General features: G+C 48.8%; 2 protein-coding genes across 2 annotated transcripts in view; one reads left to right on the top strand and one right to left on the bottom strand.

The window, feature by feature from the left end:
* Positions 1 to 324: 324 nt before the first annotated feature.
* On the top strand, positions 325 to 15,453 carry SIGLEC15 (sialic acid binding Ig like lectin 15). The gene is made up of 5 exons (XM_035100525.3): positions 325 to 595; positions 1,546 to 1,929; positions 3,627 to 3,986; positions 5,621 to 5,651; positions 14,858 to 15,453. Exons 1-5 carry the CDS (start codon positions 544 to 546, stop codon positions 14,928 to 14,930), a joined length of 900 nt encoding a protein of 299 aa, XP_034956416.1. The 5' UTR covers positions 325 to 543; the 3' UTR covers positions 14,931 to 15,453.
* Positions 15,454 to 15,916: 463 nt separating this feature from the next.
* Positions 15,917 to 21,084, bottom strand: part of EPG5 (ectopic P-granules 5 autophagy tethering factor) — a 63,287-nt gene continuing 58,119 nt past the window's right edge. Inside the window, exons 42-44 of the mRNA XM_060280379.2 lie at positions 20,756 to 20,971; positions 18,709 to 18,823; positions 15,917 to 18,591 (exon numbers count right to left, since the gene is read on the bottom strand). Coding sequence (XP_060136362.1) covers positions 18,409 to 18,591; positions 18,709 to 18,823; positions 20,756 to 20,971 — 514 coding nt within the window. The 3' untranslated portion in view covers positions 15,917 to 18,408. The remainder of the gene's footprint in view (positions 18,592 to 18,708; positions 18,824 to 20,755; positions 20,972 to 21,084) is intronic.

Raw genomic sequence — 21,084 nt, 5'->3', positions numbered from 1 at the left:
CCATGGGCTTTACTCTGGAGTGTAGGCACCCAGGAAGGCTGCAGAGTGCAGGCAATTTGTAGAATGGAAGAAAGGGCACCCACAAACACCCCTCGGCCTCAGCAATAAAGCATGCATGATTTAAAATAATAATAATAATCTCTGCACCCAAGGATCATAAGAATTTCACCTAAATTTTCTCTCCCCGTGTATGCAATGTAGTTTCTCATTAATTTTCTCATTGAAGAGTTTGATTTTTTACAGGGAGACATTTTCAGCACAGCACTAGTTAAACCCAAGTCATATCAGCCCTTGCCTTCACCCTGGTTAAATGGTTGGGGGGGCAGTGTAGGGAGAAGAAGAACCCAATGGCTTCTTTCTTGCTATGGCTTTTATACTCATCAGCTGGCCAGCCATGTGAACTCACATTTTCCAGGATAAAGGAAGTCCAGTCACATTCATTCTGCAAAGTGGAACCACTGCTTCAGCATTTTACCCAACAGCAAACAAAGAGTGGATCTGAACAGATCAGCAAACAAGGTTCACAGTGGAGCAGCCCAGGAGATGGAAGGCACTAGCTTCTTGCTCGCATGTCTGCTTTGCTTTCTTAAGAAAGGTGAGTTTTGCTTAGGGGAGACTTTCCCCCTCTCGTCCTTATGTTGTTCTTGGAATTGCCCAATTCCCTATGGGACAGATTGGAGGGCAAAACCCAAGACGTTGCAGGTCTTGGGTCAAAAACTGATTGGTAGCCAATGGAGCTCTATCAGCGGCTGCTGGTCCTGTTGACTATGTTCTTCCGGTTGAAGCAGGGCTGCCTCTGAATACAAGCTGCTGGGAATCACAGGTGGGGCGGGCGTGTTGTTAGGATTAGGTCCTCCGTGCAGACTTCCTGCAGGCATCTGGCTGGTCACTGTGGCAACAGAATGATGGACTGTGGTGGGTCTTTGGCTTGCCCCAGCAGCGTTTTTCATATGCTGTTACTCTGCCTTAGACAGAACGCAGCAGCATCCACACAATCCATTTTGTACCGTGGCTTCATAGCCTCACTTGTTTGGAAACCCTTAACCATGGTTTCTCGGTTTTCACATAATGGGGAGCCCTAGCTGACTGCAGCTTCTGGGTTTGATTCCTTGCACACTCAAAGGGAGCTGAGAAGTGAAAGCAATGGGGATCCATGCAACTGCACAAAGCTTGTGAATATCCTAGCTTTTTTAAAAAAACAACCCACAAGTCCCAACACCACACTCTCCTCCCCCAATTTCTGATAAACCATGTTTATTGTACCTTCCTTAAAAAAAATACCAGCTAAAGGAGCCAGCCACTCTACAATTCTCTGATTCTGTTATGCTCTGACTCGACCCTACTCTGTAATTTGAGCCTTGCCCTGAACTCTGCCTGCCATGTAGATGGGAACTATTGTCCTTCTCTACAGGATAATCCCTTTTCAAACACTTATTTTGTCACATTCTCACATTCCACTCTCAGGTGTGCACTGAAAAATATAGCTGAGTTTGGGTAGGAACCGGTTCTTGGTTAACTAAAGATCATTGATGCTTTCCCTTCCAGGTGTTTCTTCCAAAGGCTGGTCCATGCACATCCCGTCAGAGGTAACGGGTGAAATTGGCAAGGCAGTTGCCTTGCCCTGCACATTCACACACCCACAGAACACCAACGACCAGACCCTGACAGCCATTTGGCGGGTCAAAGAGCCTTTCAACGGGGCCATTGTTTTCAAGTGCGTTTCCCACAGCTTGAGCGACCCCTGCAAAACCACCGTCGGCTCAGAAGGCAGATACAAGCTCTTGGGGAACCCAAGGCAGAACAACCTCTCGCTCCAGATCAACAGCCTGACGTGGAATGACAAGAACAGATACTTCTGCCGAGTCGAGTTCTCCGGGGATTTCCACGACAAGTATGAGAGCAGGATGGGAATCAGGCTCCACCTCATAGGTGAGAGGAACTTCAGATCCAATAAAGAGGGAAGGGGGCAGAGCTGGAAATGGATGACCAGTGTGGAAGGTTGGCACTGAGAGAGGTGTACACCCAGGAGGGGCGTCCATAGTCTATTGCCTCTGTTCCTGTTCAACATCCTGCCTCTGCCCATTCACCTGCCCATTTTGGGGCACGGGAGGAAGGCAATGTGAAAGAAGCAGCCTTGGCAGCGGCTGTCCTGCTTTGTGGTAAGCAGGGCAGATCCCAAACTGAGTGAAAGGCAGGATGGTAAATCCTAAATGATGGAGTGTAGAGGAGAAGGTGAAAAAGCATGGTTGTCCCATATCATATCAAATCAAATCAAATCAATAAATTTTATTGTTTATAGCCAATGGCCATCACAGTGCAGTATGAGTGCAAACCACACAGCTACAAAGCAAAAGACATTGCATGCACCAGACCAGAACACTTATACGTCACAAATTTAGAAATGTTCCTTCTGGTCAGCATCCCTAGGGTTTGGCACTCACGCTAAGGTTACCAGACGTCCCCGTTTCCCGGGGACAGTCCCTGGATTTACAAATCAGCCCCCTGACAAAATCCTATCATTCCTTATGAAGTTGAAAAGTGTCCCTGGATTCATTGAAAAATATATGGTAACCTTAACTTACGCTATCCAGAAAGCTTGTCCTTATCTTTCTTGCCGCTGGTGAAAATGGTGCTGCCCTAGAGCTGATGCCCTTATCAGCATCTGCCAACAACCATTCAATTTTCAAATCATCTGGTTGACCTTCTAAGGTGATCTGAAAAGGGGAGATAAACTTAACTGTGGGAGTATCATACAATGGGCAATACAAAAGACAGTGTACCAGATTAGTTTCCCCATATGCATACTGGGACTGTGCATAATTTAAAAGGGGCCTAACAGGAAGGGGTTTTGAGTTCACTGGGGGAGAATGTGCACACACACACACACACACACACACACACACACATGCATATACAGTGGAACCTCGGTTTATGAACACCTCGGTTTACGAATTTTCAGTTTACGAACGCCACGGACCCATCTGGAACGGATTAATTCACTTTCCATTACTTTCAATGGGAAAGTTCGCTTCAGTTTATGAACGCTTCAGTTTATGAACAGACTTCCGGAACCAATTACACCCATGCTTCAGTTTATGAACATTTCAGTTTAAGCACTCCGCGGACCCCTCTGGAACGGATTAATCCACTTTCCATTACTTTCAATGGGAAAGTTCGCTTCAGTTTATGAACGCTTCAGTTTATGAACAGACTTCCGGAACCAATTACACCCATGCTTCGGGTTAAGTACGCTTCAGGTTGAGTACTCCGCGGACCCGTCTGGAACAGATTAATCCACTTTCCATTACTTTCAATGGGAAAGTTTGCTTCAGTTTATGAACGCTTCAGTTTATGAACAGACTTCCGGAACCAATTGTGTTCATAAACCGAGATACCACTGTACAGTGGTACCTTGGTTTACGAACTTAATCCGTTCCAGAAGTCCGATCTTAAACCAAAGTGTTCTTAAACCAAGGTGTGCTTTCCCATGGAAAGTACAGTGGTACCTCGACAACCTCCTTCCGGGTTTGCAGCATTCTTATTCCAAGTTGTTCATAAACTAAGCTGCTCTTAAATCAAGGTACCGCTGTTTTTGCATTGTGTTCATATTTTGGGACTTTCTGCAGCTCCCCCCAGGATCGTTAACATCTCCGTCCAGACCAGCCAGGACCACGCTTTCCATGCAAAGTGCACAGCCGAAGGAGAGCCTCTGCCCACCCTGACATGGGCTGGTCCTCCCTCCGACAACATCACCTCGGCTTCAACTACGGCCCACCAGATAACCAAGGAGCTTCAGCGCCTGACGCACGATGGGAAATACACCTGCACAGCTGTTAACAGCCTGGGAAGAGCAGAGGGGGCTGTATACTTCTACAAATTCAGAGCTGGGGGCAGCTCCTGGGTCCTGGTCCTTTTGTTTGCCGCCTTGGGGATTAAGATGCTGGCGCTGGTGGCAATACTGGGGTTTGGCGCTTTCTGGAAGAGAGGTAGGTGCACGTTTCTGTTGCGTCGTCAATCACTCAGAGATGCTTCCTAATTAAACAAAGCAATAGTAGCAGAAACAGCAGCGGTGTTCATTGAGAAACCAAAGGGGATGAAAATCTGGATTTGGTTTCACATTCCAGTTTTGCAGGTTAGCAATTGGTTTTTATATATTTGCACCATCAGCATGCATGGTGCTTTATGTCATCAACTTGATCATATTGATCACTTTTAACCCATACATGCATTTAGGCCCCATTTCTTTTCTTTTTTTAAAAAATGCTCTATATTCAAAAGATGTGTGCTGTTGCTGTTATGACCCATTTAAATCAGGCCGGCTGAAGACCAATGCTTTAGAACAGTGTTTCACAAACTTGGATCTCCAGATGTTGTTAGTAGGACCAGGCAAGTAGGACCAGAGGGATGGTGGGAATTGTAGTCCCAAAACCGCTGGAGACCCAAGTTTGGAAAAACCCAGATGTAGCGTACAGAAGGTCAAGCCCTTGTCCTGAGGAGTTTATGGTCTAAAATTCAACATGCAGAAAATATTTGTTGCAAGTGGAGTTGCAGAAGCAGCCTGCAGGATGTGAATTCCAGACCTTGTGGGACTCCATTTCCCATCAGCCTCAGCCAGCACAGCTAATGGTCAGAGGCAATGGGTGCTGGAGAGTCCAACACCAGGTGGAGTGTACCATGTTGGGGGAAGGTTGCGTTATACAAAGGAACACTGAGCTCCTCAATGGTGAAGCTATCTGTCAGGAGTATGGGCAGGAGTCAGGCTCTGGGGCCTGTAGTGCTTTGCAGGACTGGGGTCTGCCTCAGCTTGTGCTGGAGAAGCAAGGAGTGGCCACTCAGGTGAGGCCACTTGATAACTCACTGCACCTGGTGGCAAGAGCTGGGAGGGATAAAAGCTCAGCATTTCCCTTCAGCTCTTGGCCACAGCAACGCAACCCCTGCCTTGTTGCATCTGGCCTCCTGTTCCTTGATCCTTCGCCTTGCTCCTCGACCCTTGGACCTTCACCTTGCCGGCGCCTTGCTCCTCGACCATTGGACCTTCGCCTTGCCGACGCCTTGCTCAACTCCCAGACCTTCCCCTCCGCCTTACTCCTTGACCCTCGGGCCCTCGCCTCCGTGACGCCCTGCTTCCCAACCTTCGGTTCCTTGACCCTGCGACTGCCTGCTGCTGGACTCTCAGCCCTGCACCATCCGGACCCCTGCTGGACTCTCAGCCCTGCACCATCCGGACCCCATTCCTGCTTCCACACCACCATCTTGCCCCCGGTCCTGACGTCCTCAGGCGGGCCTGCTACCTCCCACCGTCCAGACCGTGACACTATCCCTGTGCATGGACAACTAGCGTGTCAAGAAGACTAGGCTACAAAGGGGGGGGGACCCTCATCCTGACATCTAGTTTTCTACATGCAGAGAACCTTTGTGCAGAGGAGCATTCAATCTGCCGACCCCCACTATGGCCCAGACACAGGTCCGTTGTTTCCGTAAGAACCAGGTTTTGGTCTATCAAGGACTTGGGCTTTTGCTGGCTCTCCAGTATTTGCTCACTTGAAAATTACAAAACAATGCAGAAAGAAAACTGATAACACCTTTCTCTTTATTTTTTGTCTCTTGCATCAAATCACAGACAGCTTGATGGCTCCAACCAGCCTATCACGGTAAGAAATTCTTCCATCTCAGCTTCAAATTGGGTCGGCAGGTCTGGGAGGGTGCCAGAAGCAAACTCGGCCCTCCAGATGCATTGGGACTACAAGTCCCATCATCCCTGACCATTGGTCCTGCTAGCTAGGGATCATGGAAGTTGTAGGCCAAAAACATCTGGAGGGCGAAGTTTGGGGAAGCCTGAGCTAGACGAAGGGTTTCATGGGCTTGCTTGGGCCATTGTGCCAATTCCCAATATGCTGGCCTTCCTGATACACTGGATTTCCACATGCAGGCTTGTTCTTAGTTGACAGAGCGCTGCGACATACCACCTGCTCCCTCTGCCTCCCACCAGCTGGCATACAAAACTGTACGGTGCTCTGATAGGTCTTTCACGTTCATTTATTATCCGGCAAAACCTACAGTAGAAGTGGAATCTCAGCCCAACTCTCTGAAGTGCATGAATAGCCACTAAACACCATGAGCGGTTTTTTAAACGAGTTTTTGTCATGAGGAACTACTGCAGGACATGGACACAGGGTGGGAGAGCAGGGCAAAGATCCGTGGAATAGAAGACGCTGCCTTATAAATAGGTCAGACAGACCATTTGAGCATCTAGCCCAATACTGCCCACTGTGACTGGCAGTGTCTGGCAAAGAAGGGCTTTCCCATCACATGCTTCGTGGTCATTATTTTTCCTGGCAAGGAAGGAATTATGCCAAATTAGGACATTCCACTCTCATTCATTCCACCCATCAACAAAAGCACACACACACACACACAGAAACACCATAGCTGCCAAGTCTCCCATTTTCCCCGGGAAATCCCCATTTTTCCAGCTGTTCCTAGCTGAAAAAACGATTTTTTTGTTTTTCCCTGGTTTATTCTGGCGCGACGGCCATTTTGGAACTGGGCGCAGCATGCTCAGAAGCGACTTTTGATGCTGCTCTGCCCAGTTCCAAAATGGCTGCAGCACTACTTCCGGTCTGCTATTTCCGGCCCGGTCCCTTATTTCTCTGACAGCAACTTGGCAGGTATGAGAAACACACAGACGAAACAAAATAAAAAAATTCCTTCCAGCAGCACCTTAGAGACCAACTAAGTTTGTCATTGGTATGAGCTTTTGTGTGCATGCACACTTCTTCAGATACACTGAAAGAAAAGTCACCAGATGTGAGAGGGTGGGGAGGGGTATTACTCCCTCCTTGTGGTGGGAGTGGGTGATTGACTCCCACCACTCCCACCACAAGGAGGGAGTAATACCCCTCCCCACCCTCTCACTATATATAACAGGCATCCCCAAACTACAGCCCTCCAGATGTTTTGGACTACAATTCCCATCATCCCGGACCACTGGTCCTGTTAGCTAGGGGTCATGGGAGTTGTAGGTCGAAACATCTGGAGGGCCGAAGTTTGGAGGTGCCTGGTATATAAGCATCTGGTGACTTCTGTTTCAGTGTATCTGAAGAAGTGTGCATGTACAGAAAGCTCATACCAAAAGCTCATACCAATGACAAACTTAGTTGGTCTTTAAGGTGCTGCTGGAAGGAATTTTATTATTTTGTTTCGACTACATCAGACCAACACGGCTACCTACCTGTAAATAAAACACACATGAGAGAGAGAGAGAGAGAGAGAGAGAGAGAGAGAGAGAGAGAGAGAGAGAGAGAGAGAGAGAGAGAGAGAGAGAGAGAGAGAGAGAATCATTTCTGAACCATTAGCAGACACATCACCTTTCACTTTGTTTCTGCCCAACTTCAAAGTGCAGAATATTTTAGAATCTGGGCAGAGAAGAGTCAGTGGTTTTCAGCATGACTTAGCAGTTTCCCTCCGACGTTCTTAATTTAGATTGAAATTATAAGAACATAAGAACAGCCCTGCTTCAGTAGCCGAGTAGCCCATCAAGGTCAGCACCTGTTCTCACCGTAATCCGACCAAGACCACAAGCAGGACCTGAGAGCAGAAGCGCTCTTCCCCATCTCTGCCCTTGGCCAACTGCTGGCCTACATTTTGAGGTGCCCACTTTCAAACAGTGTCTTTTGTTTTTTTCCCTTCATTGTCTGGCATGAGCACACAAACACACCCATTTATTTATTTTTTAAAAAAGAGGGTAGCAGTCGCCACTACACAAGATGGCAGACAGAGGGCCTTTGAGAACAATGAGAGACGCATCCCTTTGTTCCCCGTAAGGCTTCTTCGTTTCTGCTGCGGAAACCCAGGTTTTGTGGAATTTAGAAACAGAACTTTGCCCAAACCTGTTTGCAGGAGATGAAATTGAGGAGAGCATTTGAAATATACTCGGAGTCAAGAGTGAATTTCATGCTCTTTATTCAGCTCATAGTCATCAAGGAGGAGAAGAGAAGATGAATGGCTCTTTTCCCCAAACCATCTGCTTATATACATTATTTACACAATGGGCCTTGCGTGATTGGCTACTTCAGGGCTACACCTGTGGGCCAATTATATTGTGGATTGACTTCTGCCTGCAGCCTGATTGGCTGCTCCTACAGGCCAATCAGGTAGCAGATTCACTTCTGCCAGCCGCCTGATTGGCTGCTCCAGCAGGCCAATCAGGTTGCGGATTCACTTCCACCTGGAGTTGGATTGGGTAGCTCCCGCTGATTCTGAATCCTATTGTTCTAGGATTCAGCTCAGTACATAACACCCCTCCCCTCTAAGTTCCAGTCCTGCGCGGGAAGTTGCATTCGTAGTCCCCAAGGTCTGCTGGCCGCCTCCGTGTGCGTTGTGGCCTGGGGTGTTCCTTGGTCAGGGGTTCTGGTTCTGGCTCGTGTTCCGAGGCTGCTGGCTGTGCCAGGGCTGTCTGGTCTGGCGCCACTGAACCACTAGGTTGTAGCTCTGGTTCCGGTGCCCTTCCAGCCTCGGGGCGCCCCTCTGTGCCTACTGCTTCTGCTTCCCCTGCCCACCCCTCTCGCTCTACAGGCCTCACTGCCCTGCTGTCCCCTTGGGACCCTTCTGTCCCGCTCTCCTCCCGGGTTCCTCCTGGGAATCGTCGCCGTAGCTGGTCACAGTGGCGGCGCCAACATTGCCCCCCTTCCGTTAGTACCTCGTACGACACGGGACCGGTCACCTTGGTGACTGTGGCGGGTACCCATGCTGGGCCTGCCCCAAAATTCTTTGCATACACTGGGTCCTGGGCCACAAATGTCCGGGGGTTCCTGCCTTTCCCCACCACTACCTCATCCTGAGCTCTGTCGGGGTGAAGTCGGTCCAGTCTAGTTGCAAGGCGCCGGCCCATTAGTAATTCAGCTGGGCTCCGGCCCGTCGTTGTGCTTGGGGTGCTGTGCTGTGCTAGAAGAAATGCGGCAAGGCGGTATTCCCAGTCCCCTTGTGTCATGCGGCGGAGGCTGTCCTTGGTGGTCCGCACCATGCGCTCCGCTTGGCCATTGGTGGCAGGGTGGAATGGTGCTGAGCGGATGTGGCGGATGGCGTTCTGCGCTGTGAAGGTCTGGAACTCCTCTGACGTGAATGCGGTTCCATTGTCCGAGACGAGGGTGTCAGGGAGCCCGTGGGTCGCAAACAGCTTACGGAGTACCCGGATGGCTGCCGCCGTAGAAGTGGATGGTACCAGTGCGACCTCCAGCCATTTGGTGTAGGAATCCACCACTATGAAGAATGTTTTTCCCTGGAAGGGGCCAGCGAAGTCCACGTGCAAGCGTGACCATGGATGTCGGGCGGACTCCCAGGGCTGGACTGGGGCCCTTGGGGGATCCGGGCGGGATTCTTGGCAGGTCTGGCAGTGTTGGACCCAGGCCTCTATCTCTCTGTCAATCCCCGGCCACCACACATAACTCCTGGCAAGTGCCTTCATCCTCACTACCCCTGGGTGTGTCTCGTGTAGGGCTGTGAGGACCCTTTTGCGGAGGGGCTGGGGAACAACAACCCTGCTTCCCCATAACAGGCACCCCTTGTGGGCCGACAGTTCATGTTTGCGGTTTGTGTAGCCAGCGAATTCTGGCCCGGGGCTGCTGCTGGGCCATCCTCGCCACACCCAGTCCAGGACCCGGGAGATGACCCTATCTTTTGTGGAATGGTGCGCAACTTCTTGTGCCTGAATGGGTCGGTCGGGAAGCAGCTCCAGGGTCATAACCTCTTGCGCAGGCGCTGGGTCGGGGCCTGTTTCTGGTAGTGGTAGCCTGCTGAGGGCGTCTGCGTGGCCCATCGCCTTCCCAGGGCGGTGGATTAGTGCATACTGGTAGCCGGCAAGGAAAATTGACCACCTGAGGACACGTGGAGACAACACTTGGGGGGTCTGCTTCTCAGGGGCAAACAGGCCAAGCAACGGCTTGTGGTCAGTCACTATGGTAAAGGGCCGCCCGTACAAGAAATCATGGAATTTTTTTACGCCCTTCACGATTGCCAGACCCTCCTTGTCAATCTGTGAGTAGTTTCGTTCGGCTGCAGCAAGCGTCTGGGAGAAGTATGCCACCGGCACCTCTCTTCCATCCGGGAGTTGGTGTCCCAGGACAGCGCCGATGCCATAGGGAGAGGCGTCGCATGCCAGCACCACTGGCAGCCTCTCGTCGAAGTGTGCTAAGACCGAGTTCGAGACGAGCAAGTCCTTGACTGCCTGGAATGCGGCCCTTTGTCGCTGGCCCCACACCCAAGGGGCCCTTTTATCTAGGAGTCTGTGTAGGGGCTCCGCTACCGCTGCCTTATGGGGAAGGAAGGCATGGTAAAAGTTCAATAGTCCCAAGAATGACTGAAGTTCGGGCTTGCTCTTCGGCGCTGGGGCCTCACAAATGGCCCGTACCTTGTCACCGGTTGGATGGACCCCTTCTGCGTCCACCTTAAATCCCAGAAAGTCCACCTGCGGCACTCCCAGTAAACACTTTTCCCGCTTCACCTTGAGGCCCGCCGTCTGGAAACGGTGCAGGACGGAGCGGAGGCGGTCCTCAAATTCCTCTGGTGTGGGCCCGGCGATCAGTACATCATCGAAGAAGGGGGTGACGCCAGGAATCCCTTTAAGGAGAGAGTCCATTAGATTCTGGAATATGCCTGGTGCCACGCTAACGCCAAATTGCAGCCGCTTAACTCTGAATGCCCCTCTGTGCGTCACAATCGTCTGAGCCTCTGCTGTGGCTTCGTCCACAGGCAACTGTTGATACGCTTGGGCCAAGTCCAGTTTGCCAAAGATTTTTGACCCAGCCAGGGTGGCGAGGACATGGCTGACCACTGGCACTGGGTATGCATGGGCCGTGAGAGCCTTGTTTATGGTGCATTTGTAGTCTGCACAGATGCGGACCGAACCGTTAGGCTTGACGGGTGTGACAATTGGAGTTTCCCAGGGGGCGTTGGGCACCGGCTCCAGCACTCCTTGCTCCACGAGCCGGTCCAATTCCTCGTCTATGCGGGGTTTCAGGGCGAACGGGACCCAGCGGGCCTTGTGCCTGATGGGTCGTACAGCGGGGTCTAGCTGTAGGGCAATGGGGGGTCCTGTATATCGTCCCAATGCCCCATCGAAAACCCCTGGAAACTCTTTGCATATGGCGTCCACGTCCACTTGTAAGCTAGTGCGGTTCACCCCGGTAACGGCTAGCCCCAGAGGTCCAAACCATGCCAGTCCCAGTAAGCTAACGTAGGGGCCCTTAACTACCAGCAAGTCCAATTGTTGCTTTCGCCCTCGATATTGCACCCTGAAGGTCCCCACCCCCATAGTAGGGACCTTACGTTTCTGGAAGTCCCGGAGGGTGAATGGGGCCGGCCTTAGTTTGGGACCCCCATTAGGGCACAGTTCCCTTAATGTTCGGGCCGAGATTATGGATAGAGTTGAACCCGTGTCCAGCTCCATGCGGCATGGGGCTCCCTCTATCTGTACCTCTATATAAATTTTCTCTGTGCTGGGATGGGGCAACTGGAATACCTGGTAGTCCGTGATCTCCGTCGAGTTGCCTTGGTGCATGGTGCCGTGTGACCTGGGGCTCCTGGGTCGGTCATCTGATGCTTGTCGACGGGTGAGTCGAGCCCGACACACCCGGGCGATGTGTCCCAATTTTCTGCACTGCCTGCACTCTGCGTTGCGGAAACGACAGGTCCTCCTCTCGTGGTTCTCCCCGCAACTTGCACAGTTCCCTCCTTCTCGTCGAGGCTGCTGTGGTGTGTGTGCTGCTTGAGTGCGCCGCTGTACTCGGTGTACTTCCTCCCTGTCAGATTCGGATTCGTCGGTGAGGTCTTCGTGGTAGACCCTCAGTTGGGATGGCGGGGCCGGTCGTGCCTCTTGCGTTGACCTCTCGGCGGCTTCGGTTGCCAGGGCTTCCTCCAGAGCAATCTGGAACGTGAGGTCTTTTTTGGCGTAGAGGCGTCGTTGCAACATCTCGTCCCTCAGGCCACCGACGAGGCGGTCACGAAGCATGTTCTCCAATTCTGAGAAGTTGCATAACCGGGCGGCTTGGCGGAGGGAGGTCACAAACCCAGTTATGGTTTCCCCCGGGGCTTGCCGCTTTGCGTAGAAGGCATTTCGGCAAGCTACCACCGAGGGCTGTGGTGAGAAGTGCTCCTTCAGCCGTTCCATTATTGTTTTGTAAGAGACGGTAGCGACATCTCTAGGTGCAAGGAGAGCCCGGGCGATTTCAAACGTCTCCTCTCCACAGACGCTGAAGAATGTTGCCCTCTTCATGGCATCGTTGGTGACTTCTTTCGCTTGCAGGAGGAAGTTGAAACGGGCGGCGTACCCTTCCCAGTCTCCTGATGCTGGTTTGAATGGCGAGAAGCTGCTGTCGGTTGCCATTCTGGGTTCCTTGGGTCCTGGAGCTGAAGCCTGGATGCACGGTGCGATGCAGCGGTGCAGTGCGTGGTGGCGGTCAGCTCAGCAGGATCCCATCCTCGTCGCCAGTGAAATATACTCGGAGTCAAGAGTGAATTTCATGCTCTTTATTCAGCTCATAGTCATCAAGGAGGAGAAGAGAAGATGAATGGCTCTTTTCCCCAAACCATCTGCTTATATACATTATTTACACAATGGGCCTTGCGTGATTGGCTACTTCAGGGCTACACCTGTGGGCCAATTATATTGTGGATTGACTTCTGCCTGCAGCCTGATTGGCTGCTCCTACAGGCCAATCAGGTAGCAGATTCACTTCTGCCAGCCGCCTGATTGGCTGCTCCAGCAGGCCAATCAGGTTGCGGATTCACTTCCACCTGGAGTTGGATTGGGTAGCTCCCGCTGATTCTGAATCCTATTGTTCTAGGATTCAGCTCAGTACATAACAGCATTCTTCCCAACAACTCTCAGCTCTAAGGACATAATTGACATAATTTGATGAGTCGCACCTGGCAGCAGCTCTCTGGGGTTTGAGACCCAGTCTCCCTCCCCAGGCTTACTTGGGAAGATGCCTGGGGCTGATCCTGAGACCTTCTTGCATGCAAGGCAGATGTGCTACTTCTGAGCTACAGCCCTGCCCCAGTTCCCTGTCTCCTTTTTTTAAAAAATTTAAAAAATAAATTAAAATAAACTTTATTAGAATTCAAATTAAAATACATTCGCAAGCACACAATAATATAAAAATTATAACATACAAAATCATATATAAATGATAATATAACATAAAAAAATAACGTTCAAATTCAAATATAAATACAGTGGTACCTCGGTTTATGAACACAATTGGTTCCGGAAGTCTGTTCATAAACTGAAGCGTTCATAAACTGAAGCGAACTTTCCCATTGAAAGTAATGGAAATTGGATTAATCTGTTCCAGACGGTCCGCGGAGTACTTAAACTGAAGCATTCATAAACTGAAGCAAACTTTCCCATTGAAAGTAATGGAAAGTGGATTAATCTGTTTCAGACGGTCCGCGGAGTACTTAAACTGAAGCATTCATAAACTGAAGCGAACTTTCCCATTGAAAGTAATGGAAAGTGGATTAATCCGTTCCAGACGGGTCCGCGGAGTACTCAACCTGAAGTGTACTTAACCCGAAGCATGGGTGTAATTGGTTCCGGAAGTCTGTTCATAAACTGAAGCGAACTTTCCCATTGAAAATAATGGAAAGTGAATTAATCCGTTCCAGATGGGTCCACGGCGTTCGTAAACCGAAAATTCGTAAACTGAGGTGTTCGTAAACCAAGGTTCTACTTTAATCATAATCATAAAGAAAACACAAACAAGCAAAAAGCAAAAAGCAGACATTCAGACATACATTCATACCCAAAATCAAAATAATCAAAATACATTTAAACATATAAATTTAACCTATAAATGAACCTATGATTATCAGCTATATTCCTAATTTCCTTTTTATCATACACCTTTATTTATTCCCCTACATCTCCTCCTGCCATGGTAGACTTCCACTTATCTCCCTCTCCTCAGGTTCTTCAATTAATATACTCTGGTACTGCTTCCCCTCGATCCTATGTAAATATATCGTATAATTCTCAAATAATATCTTAACTCAAAATAATTCACCATCACTCAGCTTTGTCAATTTAAATCAAATCAAATCAGCTCAATACGAGGCATTAGAAGTAAACCCCAGTTCCCTGTCTCCTGCCACAGGTGGTTTGAAAACAGGGGTGAGGAACCTATTGCCTTCATGAAGTTGCAGCTCCCCGCCATTCGTGTTGACTGGCCACAGTAAATTGGACTGGAGGAGTCCAGTAACATCTAGAGTGCCACAGGGTCCCTCACCTAGCAGTTTCCCAAGATTTGGTCTCCAGCTACAACCCCCCATCCCTAGCTAGAAGGACCAGTGGTGAGGGATGATGGGATTTGTGGTCCAAAAACAGCTGGAGACCCAAGTTTGGGAAACACAGGATTAGACAATTCCTTGGCATCGTAGCAAACAAGCTTCACCATATTAAAATTCATTGATCTGGATGAATCAAAGTGGTTGTTTTCATGGCAACATCTTCCGCCAATTAAAACCTTTCAGGCAGGATCCAGCCAAAGCTCACTGCCTTTTTCCATTGGGGAGTTAACTTGCAAACTAGAAGTTAAGTCCATTAAATTCAGTGGAGTTTATTTTTGAGTAGAATCCACAGGGTTGCTCAACAGGACAAAAAAAATGGGGGAAATCAGATGTATTTTGAGTTGATAATTTTAAGCAGCTGGGCTTTCTTTGTTGTAAACGACCTAAAAGTGTTTGGGTTTTAAAAAAAAGATTGTTATATAAATTTTGTTAAAATAAATAAAAATAGTCGCTTTCCGCCATGGATTGCTTCCCGCTTCTTGGAACTTATGTTGTTGACACTTTTCACCGGCAGGCAACCCATGCAAGATTCTCCATACGAAAACCTCAACCGCAGGATCAACTCCATAAGTCAAAACCTTCCCTAGTGAAACCGACAGAAGAAAGCCAACTGGGCATTAAGCAGTTCATGCACGAATAACTAAAACAATGTTGTGCACGAGTTAAAAGATCCTCAGCTATGCAGGACTCCAGAGTTTCATGCAGCGAAGCAGAGGTCCCACCCAGAGCATTATCACTCACAGATGTTGTGATGCAAAATTACAGAAGTGGATAAAAACTAGCGACTCCCTTGCGATGGAACATCTTAATGGGCCAGGACGTTGTTTGTTGCTGTTAAAATTGTGCTGCTGAATCTTTCTGCTAGCATTGTTGGGGCTTGTTTTGCTTTGTATTGTTGTGTTTTTTTTAATGGATTGAAAGTGGTTTTGCGTTAGTGTGTTTACACCATGATGCCTCTCTGCTTGTGCTTTTAGTAAAAGGTGAATGGTTTGTATACGACCTGAAGAGAAACCAGAGTATGTGCTTTCAAACATGTTGTAAGTCACTCAGAGAACTTTTTGGGCCGCGGCCGCCTAACGCATTAAATAAAAATAATGCACCTTAGAGACCAACTAAGTTTGTCATAGGTATGAGCTTTCGTGTGCATGCACACTTCTTCAGATGCATTAAATAAACATCAACAGCAGCAAGCTTGCACTTGCATGGCCACGTAGCTGTCCGTCACCCATCAGCTGAAGTGCTTTCCTTTGCAGACCACCCTGAATTTGTGAGGTGGGGGGGGGGGGTCCTCCAGTCAATCTCAGGAGGTCTGGTCTGAAGGCAAACAAAATCCCTATCTTGATGAAGCTTGATGGGGCTGGTCAATGCCTGGATGGGCAACAGTACAGGGATCATGTGATTTTTCTGCCTTGGCTTTCTTGCTGGATGGAAGGTGAACTATAAGCGTAATAAAATGTTTTGCCAACCAGCCTCTCATGAAGGGAAGAGCACCCCACTGCCCCATCAACACACACTCAACTGGTACCCCAACTGACAAAACAGCCTGTCCCCAATATAAGAGTCTCAATCATGGTTCTAGTGTTTCTCACTGTTTATTTCACATGGTCCTTGCAGACACAATTATAAACACACATCCTGTTGAAACCACAGGCAAAACAATAGCTCCCATATCAGAACTATCACGCCCGATGCACACATAATAGTTTCTGCCTTTTCACAGACCTTTTTTTTAATAATATAAATTTATTAATTCTGAGCTGAGGGTAAAAAAGAACCATCTCGGAAGGCTTCTCTTCTTCCTCTTCTCTCTCTAAAAAGCACTAATAATTCTTCTTCCAGTTGTGAGGTCCTCTAAACATGAAGTCCCACCCAAGCAGTGATCTTTCATTACCAGTGCACCATAGGGGCAAGCTGCCTTGTCCTATATCTGGAAGCTCAATCCACAATGTGAGTTCTGAAGAACCCGGTGCACAAGGTTCTTGTTATTTGGCATAATTTGGCAATTTCGTGAGGAAAGGAAGGACTCTGGGATTTGCTGTTTCAGAAATCATTAGCTGAAGGCTAACGCTAAAATATCATTTGCCGGTATGAGACGCTGAAAAGTTTGGAGAGAGGAAACTTTGCCTGCCAAGTAGAGCTAAAGGCATGAACATGCAGGTACATATTCAAACAGAAATGCACTCTCGGGTTTTGTTTTGTTTTTACTGATGAGCTCAGAAAGGAAAAGCCTCTTTAAACCCGAAAAGGGGGCAGGGGTGAGAAGCACAGGACGTGCCTGAAGTGTTTGCCGGAATCTCTATTTGAGCAAATGAAATCCCAGCAATAAATAAAGATATATCGAAAGGTCTGTTGCCAAAGCTTAGCAGCTTCACCGTCCCAAGTGCATTTCAATGAGACTCAAAAGACAGTTGTTGCAAGTCAGCCCATTGCAATGAACTGAGCATCTGGCCCCCTGACGATGCTGGGTTACAATTCCCATTCTCCGTGGCTACTGGCCATGCCGGTTGGGGCCAATGGGGGTGGAGAGTTCGGCAACATCTGCAGGGCACCCCCATTGGCTATGCCAGGCATAGCGGGTTGCACCAAGAGTGCGTGCGGAGGTTATCAGGGTCTCATTTTTTCCTCAAAAGGAAGGGGGGCAATCTTAGCAAACTCGCTCAAATAAAGCAACAGTAACTGAACAAATCAGCGAGCCGGGAGACGCAGCTTGAGAGGCACATCGTATACACGCAGGTAAATAAAGGGCACACACACACACACACACCCCAGCGGTACTCTGTATATTGAACAGACCCTTATGCAGTGTCATCCGAGCCTCACAAGACAGACAGACACACCAGAAAGGCTACACAACCTCTTCCTTCCTTAGGACACTTAGCAGTAAACGTTCAGCTGATTACTATGAAGCTTATCACTCCATATAGGACTTCAGCTTAAGGAAAAGGTGTTGGGTGGGGAGAAATCAAACTTGCTTTGCTGTATTGACAGAAAGAATCCAATCTATTCAAATGATGTGTTTAAAGGGTAGGGTAGCCAGCTTTTGAGTTGTATCTGCTCCAGGTGAGAGGAATCCTAGGCGCCTTGCAGGGTTTCTACCCTGCCAGCGTCGATGGTCCGTCGTACCATTACAAGAAAACCATAATTTTCCTAATTAAACTCTTAAGAACACTCCAGTAATTAGGACGCTGCCGCCTTCTCCGTGCTACTGAAATCCGACAATTTTTTTGTGTTGTTCTTTGCTCCTTTTACTGCCTTATAATAAAAAGACGCATGAAAGCAATAGCTTGTTCTATGCACATGATAAGGAAGTGACGTGGGAGACTCTCTCCCTTTCCCCAGAACCCTTAAACAAATGAATCCAGCTTCTGTCAATTTGGCTGGGCAAAGATGCAGGTGGTTTGCCTCGCTAGGTTCCATTTTTATCACACATCAGAAGCATTGAGGACAAATAGATGGAGGCAAATTAAGCAAGAGCAGGGGGGTGGGGAGAGAGGTGGTCCAAAATCCTGATTAGGTAACGACCAGTGAGTCCAGAATGGCCTATGAGTTTCACAGTCGGTCAAACAAAGAAAGAAAGAAGAAAAGGCACAGAAAGCAAAATCAAGTTGGAGAAAGTGCTGGGGCAAAACAAACCCTGCATTATTTCCAAATGCAGCTGGTGATCACCAGCTCTAAAGTCACTTAACAGTCTTCAAGCACAATCCTGCATGGAGGTCTTCGTAAAGTCCATGGAAAATCAAACCAGAGCCCCGCAAAGCCCTGAATCAGTGAACCACGCCATTAAGGCTGCATTAAAACAAAAACAAAAGCCAGACAAGTGTTTTGGCTCGGCAGAGACGCAAGAGAGATTTGTGCAGGTTTTAAAGCCCAGCTACGAAAACCTCCCAGGTGGTTTTCAAAACAGTCTGTCTAATCTTTGCCCTCTCTCTGTCTCTTCCACCACTTTGACAAAGTGAAACCCTGTGAATGACAGCTACTTGTGCAATGGTCACTGCTGACTGTAAACTGAAGATAATCCATGATTGCAATGCGAGGCAGGATGAGGCCACCTCCCCCTGCTTGCTGCTATCGTATGGCGTCCAAGTAATGCACTTCTGGGTACAAAGTATTGACGAGGATAGCCAGGAGGTTCGGCCCATCGCGAAGGCAGCAGCGAGAGTCCCTGACAAACTGGGAGGCCTGGGAGATCTGCTCCTGGTATTCTGCGTACTGTTTGTTTGATGTCATGGAATCGAGAGCACTCAGAGCCTGCAAAGATGGAAACAAGCTATTACACCCACCAAGGGGAACACAAAGAGCATTCTTGATACAGGAACCAGATTAAATAAACCACTCAGGGTGCAGCCCGGGAAGCATTCAATCTACCTGCTGAGCTTTGGCAGAGAGGTGAAGCTCCGCGCCAGGCCTGAGACGGATCTGGTTCTCCACTGGAATCTGTACCAGCAGGAAGGCAGACATACTCCGGGCAGCGACACGGAACCTTCAACGAGAACATGAAGAGGGAAGCGAGTTGGCAGGGAGCTCCTCTCTCCATAGAAAACAGAGAAACACACACACAGAACTCTTTCCCTACAAATTCCACCTAAAAATATGCAGTTCCAGTCCGGCTTTATTTTTGCCCTGCATTACATCTCCGCGCGATCACTGCCACTCTCTCATCCTAACCTACTGGAAGGGTTATAGTGAGGATAAGGAGGGAGGCAGGAGAGAGGAGAGGGCAAGTTCGAGCCCTGCATGCTGCTCTGAGCTCAGGGAGATAACCCTGCAAACTGATCTGAGGACAGCAGGACACCAAGGCTGCGGAAATTAACCTTTTCAGAGGGAAGGGTGAATCTTTGGCATCCTTTTGTCAACCTTTTGCTCTGCACTTTCTAGGCACGAGTCCACCCTTTAGCACACTCCTCCTCGCTTTTTTTCTTGCCCCAGTGCTTTCCCTGCAAAAACACAGCCTTTAACGCTGAATCAGAACAAACAGGAATTTTGGTTTTCCGTGTCCTTGGCATTTGCTCCAATTCAGCAGTAAAGAGCAGGTTTTCACAGGGAAAGCGCTGGAGCAGTTTCCCCCAAACTTGGGTCCTCTGGCTGTTTCTGGACTACAATTCCCAGCATCCCTGACTACTGGGTTCTGCTAGCAAGGGATGGTGGGAGCTGTTGTCCAAAAAACAGCTGGAGTCCCAAGTTTGGGAAACCCTGTGTTCCGAGTGCGAGGGGTGAGAAATGCCCGGATAAGACATTTTAAGGTCGAAATCTGTGCCTAGAAACGTGGCACAGAAGGAAGACTGGATGAGCCCTTAGACAAGTTTCCCTCAGCCTAACCTCCCTTACAGGGTTGTTGTTGGGATTAAATGAGGATGGGGGGAGAGCCAAGTCTGCCATCTTGAGCTCCTTGGAGGAAAAGGTGGGATAGGGTAAAATAAAATAACGTGGGATCTTTCCGACAAGTAACAGCTGTTTGACAGTGGAACAGACACCCTTAGGAAGTGGTGGGCTCTCTTTCCTTAGAGGTATTTAAGCAGAAGGTTGGGTGGACATCTGTCATGGATGCTTTGAGATTCCTGCACTGCAGGGGGTTGGACTAGATGACCCCCAGGGGTCCCTTCCAACTCGACAGTTCTATGAATTCATTAGATAAAAGTATTTGCCACAGCAGGAGGTGGGGGGGGAGAGGGAGATAAACTAATAATAATAATAATAATAGTTCTTGTTGTTGTGCAGGTTTTGTTGTGGTCAGTACATCCTGCCCTCTCCTTCACACACAAGAGGAAGACATCAGCAGACTTTGGGAGGAAAAATAAAATTGGGTGGAGAACTGGGAGGAAACCCTCAACAACACAAGGATTGGGCATGCCCTGTGGTGGTATATAATAATAATAATAATAATAATAATAATAATAATAATAATAATAATAATAATAAATTATTATTTGTACCCCACCCATCTGGCTGGGTTTTCCCAGCCACTCTGGGCGGCTTCCAACAAATATTTAAAATACATTAACATGTCACACATTAAAAACTTCCCTAAACAGGACTGCCTTCAGATGTCTTCTAAAAGTCTGGTAGTTGTTTTTCTCTTTGACATCTGGTAAGAGGGCATTCCACAGGGTGGGTGCCACTACCCAGAAGGCCCTCTGCCTAGTTCCCTGTAGCTTTGCTTCTCGCAGTGAGGGAACCGCCAGAAGGCCCTTGGCACTGGACCTCAGTGTCCAGGCAGAACGATGGGGGTGGAGACGACGTTGATTGTTGGTGGTGGGAATGGAATGGAGTATCTGGGAATGGGGCAAGATTCCATCCACGCAGCAAGCCCTTCACATTGCAACATATGCAACCGCTCTTGCTTGCCTTCCAAAAAGCCCATCTTTTTATTTGGGCACCCCTTTCCTTAATAATCACAACAGCAACACCTTTTTACCTGTTTGACAAAGGAGACTTCCTGCCCAGCCCGAGAGCCCCGAGGATTCCAGAGGTGAGCCTCTCTTCGGCCAGGAGGTTCTGCCTGCCTTGCAGAGACATCAGGATGCGGATGACCGACTCCATCAGGATGCCATCGTCCTGGTCCACTTGCAGGAGGCAGAGCTGCAGGATTTTGTGCCACCAAAGGAACAGCTTAGCTTCGTCCTTGGTGGAGCTTTTGGGGGGGAATTGCGAGGATTTGGGGGGACAGGGAAGGGGGGAGAGACACAGACAAAACCAGACACCATTAGAAACTGCCCATCACCCCAATGTTACTTCCCGTTAGCT

Source organism: Zootoca vivipara, chromosome 10 (assembly GCF_965207765.1).
Source record: "Zootoca vivipara chromosome 10, rZooViv2.hap1.1, whole genome shotgun sequence".
Taxonomy (NCBI): Eukaryota; Metazoa; Chordata; class Lepidosauria; order Squamata; family Lacertidae; genus Zootoca; species Zootoca vivipara.
The sequence above is the reverse complement of the archived record's forward strand: the minus strand, read 5'-3'. Positions and strand labels throughout refer to the sequence as shown.

Excerpts from the sequence above, each read along its gene's own strand:
- SIGLEC15 (XM_035100525.3), top strand. The coding sequence starts at position 544 with ATGGAAGGCACTAGCTTCTTGCTCGCATGTCTGCTTTGCTTTCTTAAG. Across the intron at positions 596-1,545 it reads GCTTTGCTTTCTTAAGAAAG|GTGTTTCTTCCAAAGGCTGG; the intron begins GTGAGTTTTGCT and ends TTTCCCTTCCAG. Across the intron at positions 3,987-5,620 it reads TGGCGCTTTCTGGAAGAGAG|ACAGCTTGATGGCTCCAACC; the intron begins GTAGGTGCACGT and ends ATCAAATCACAG.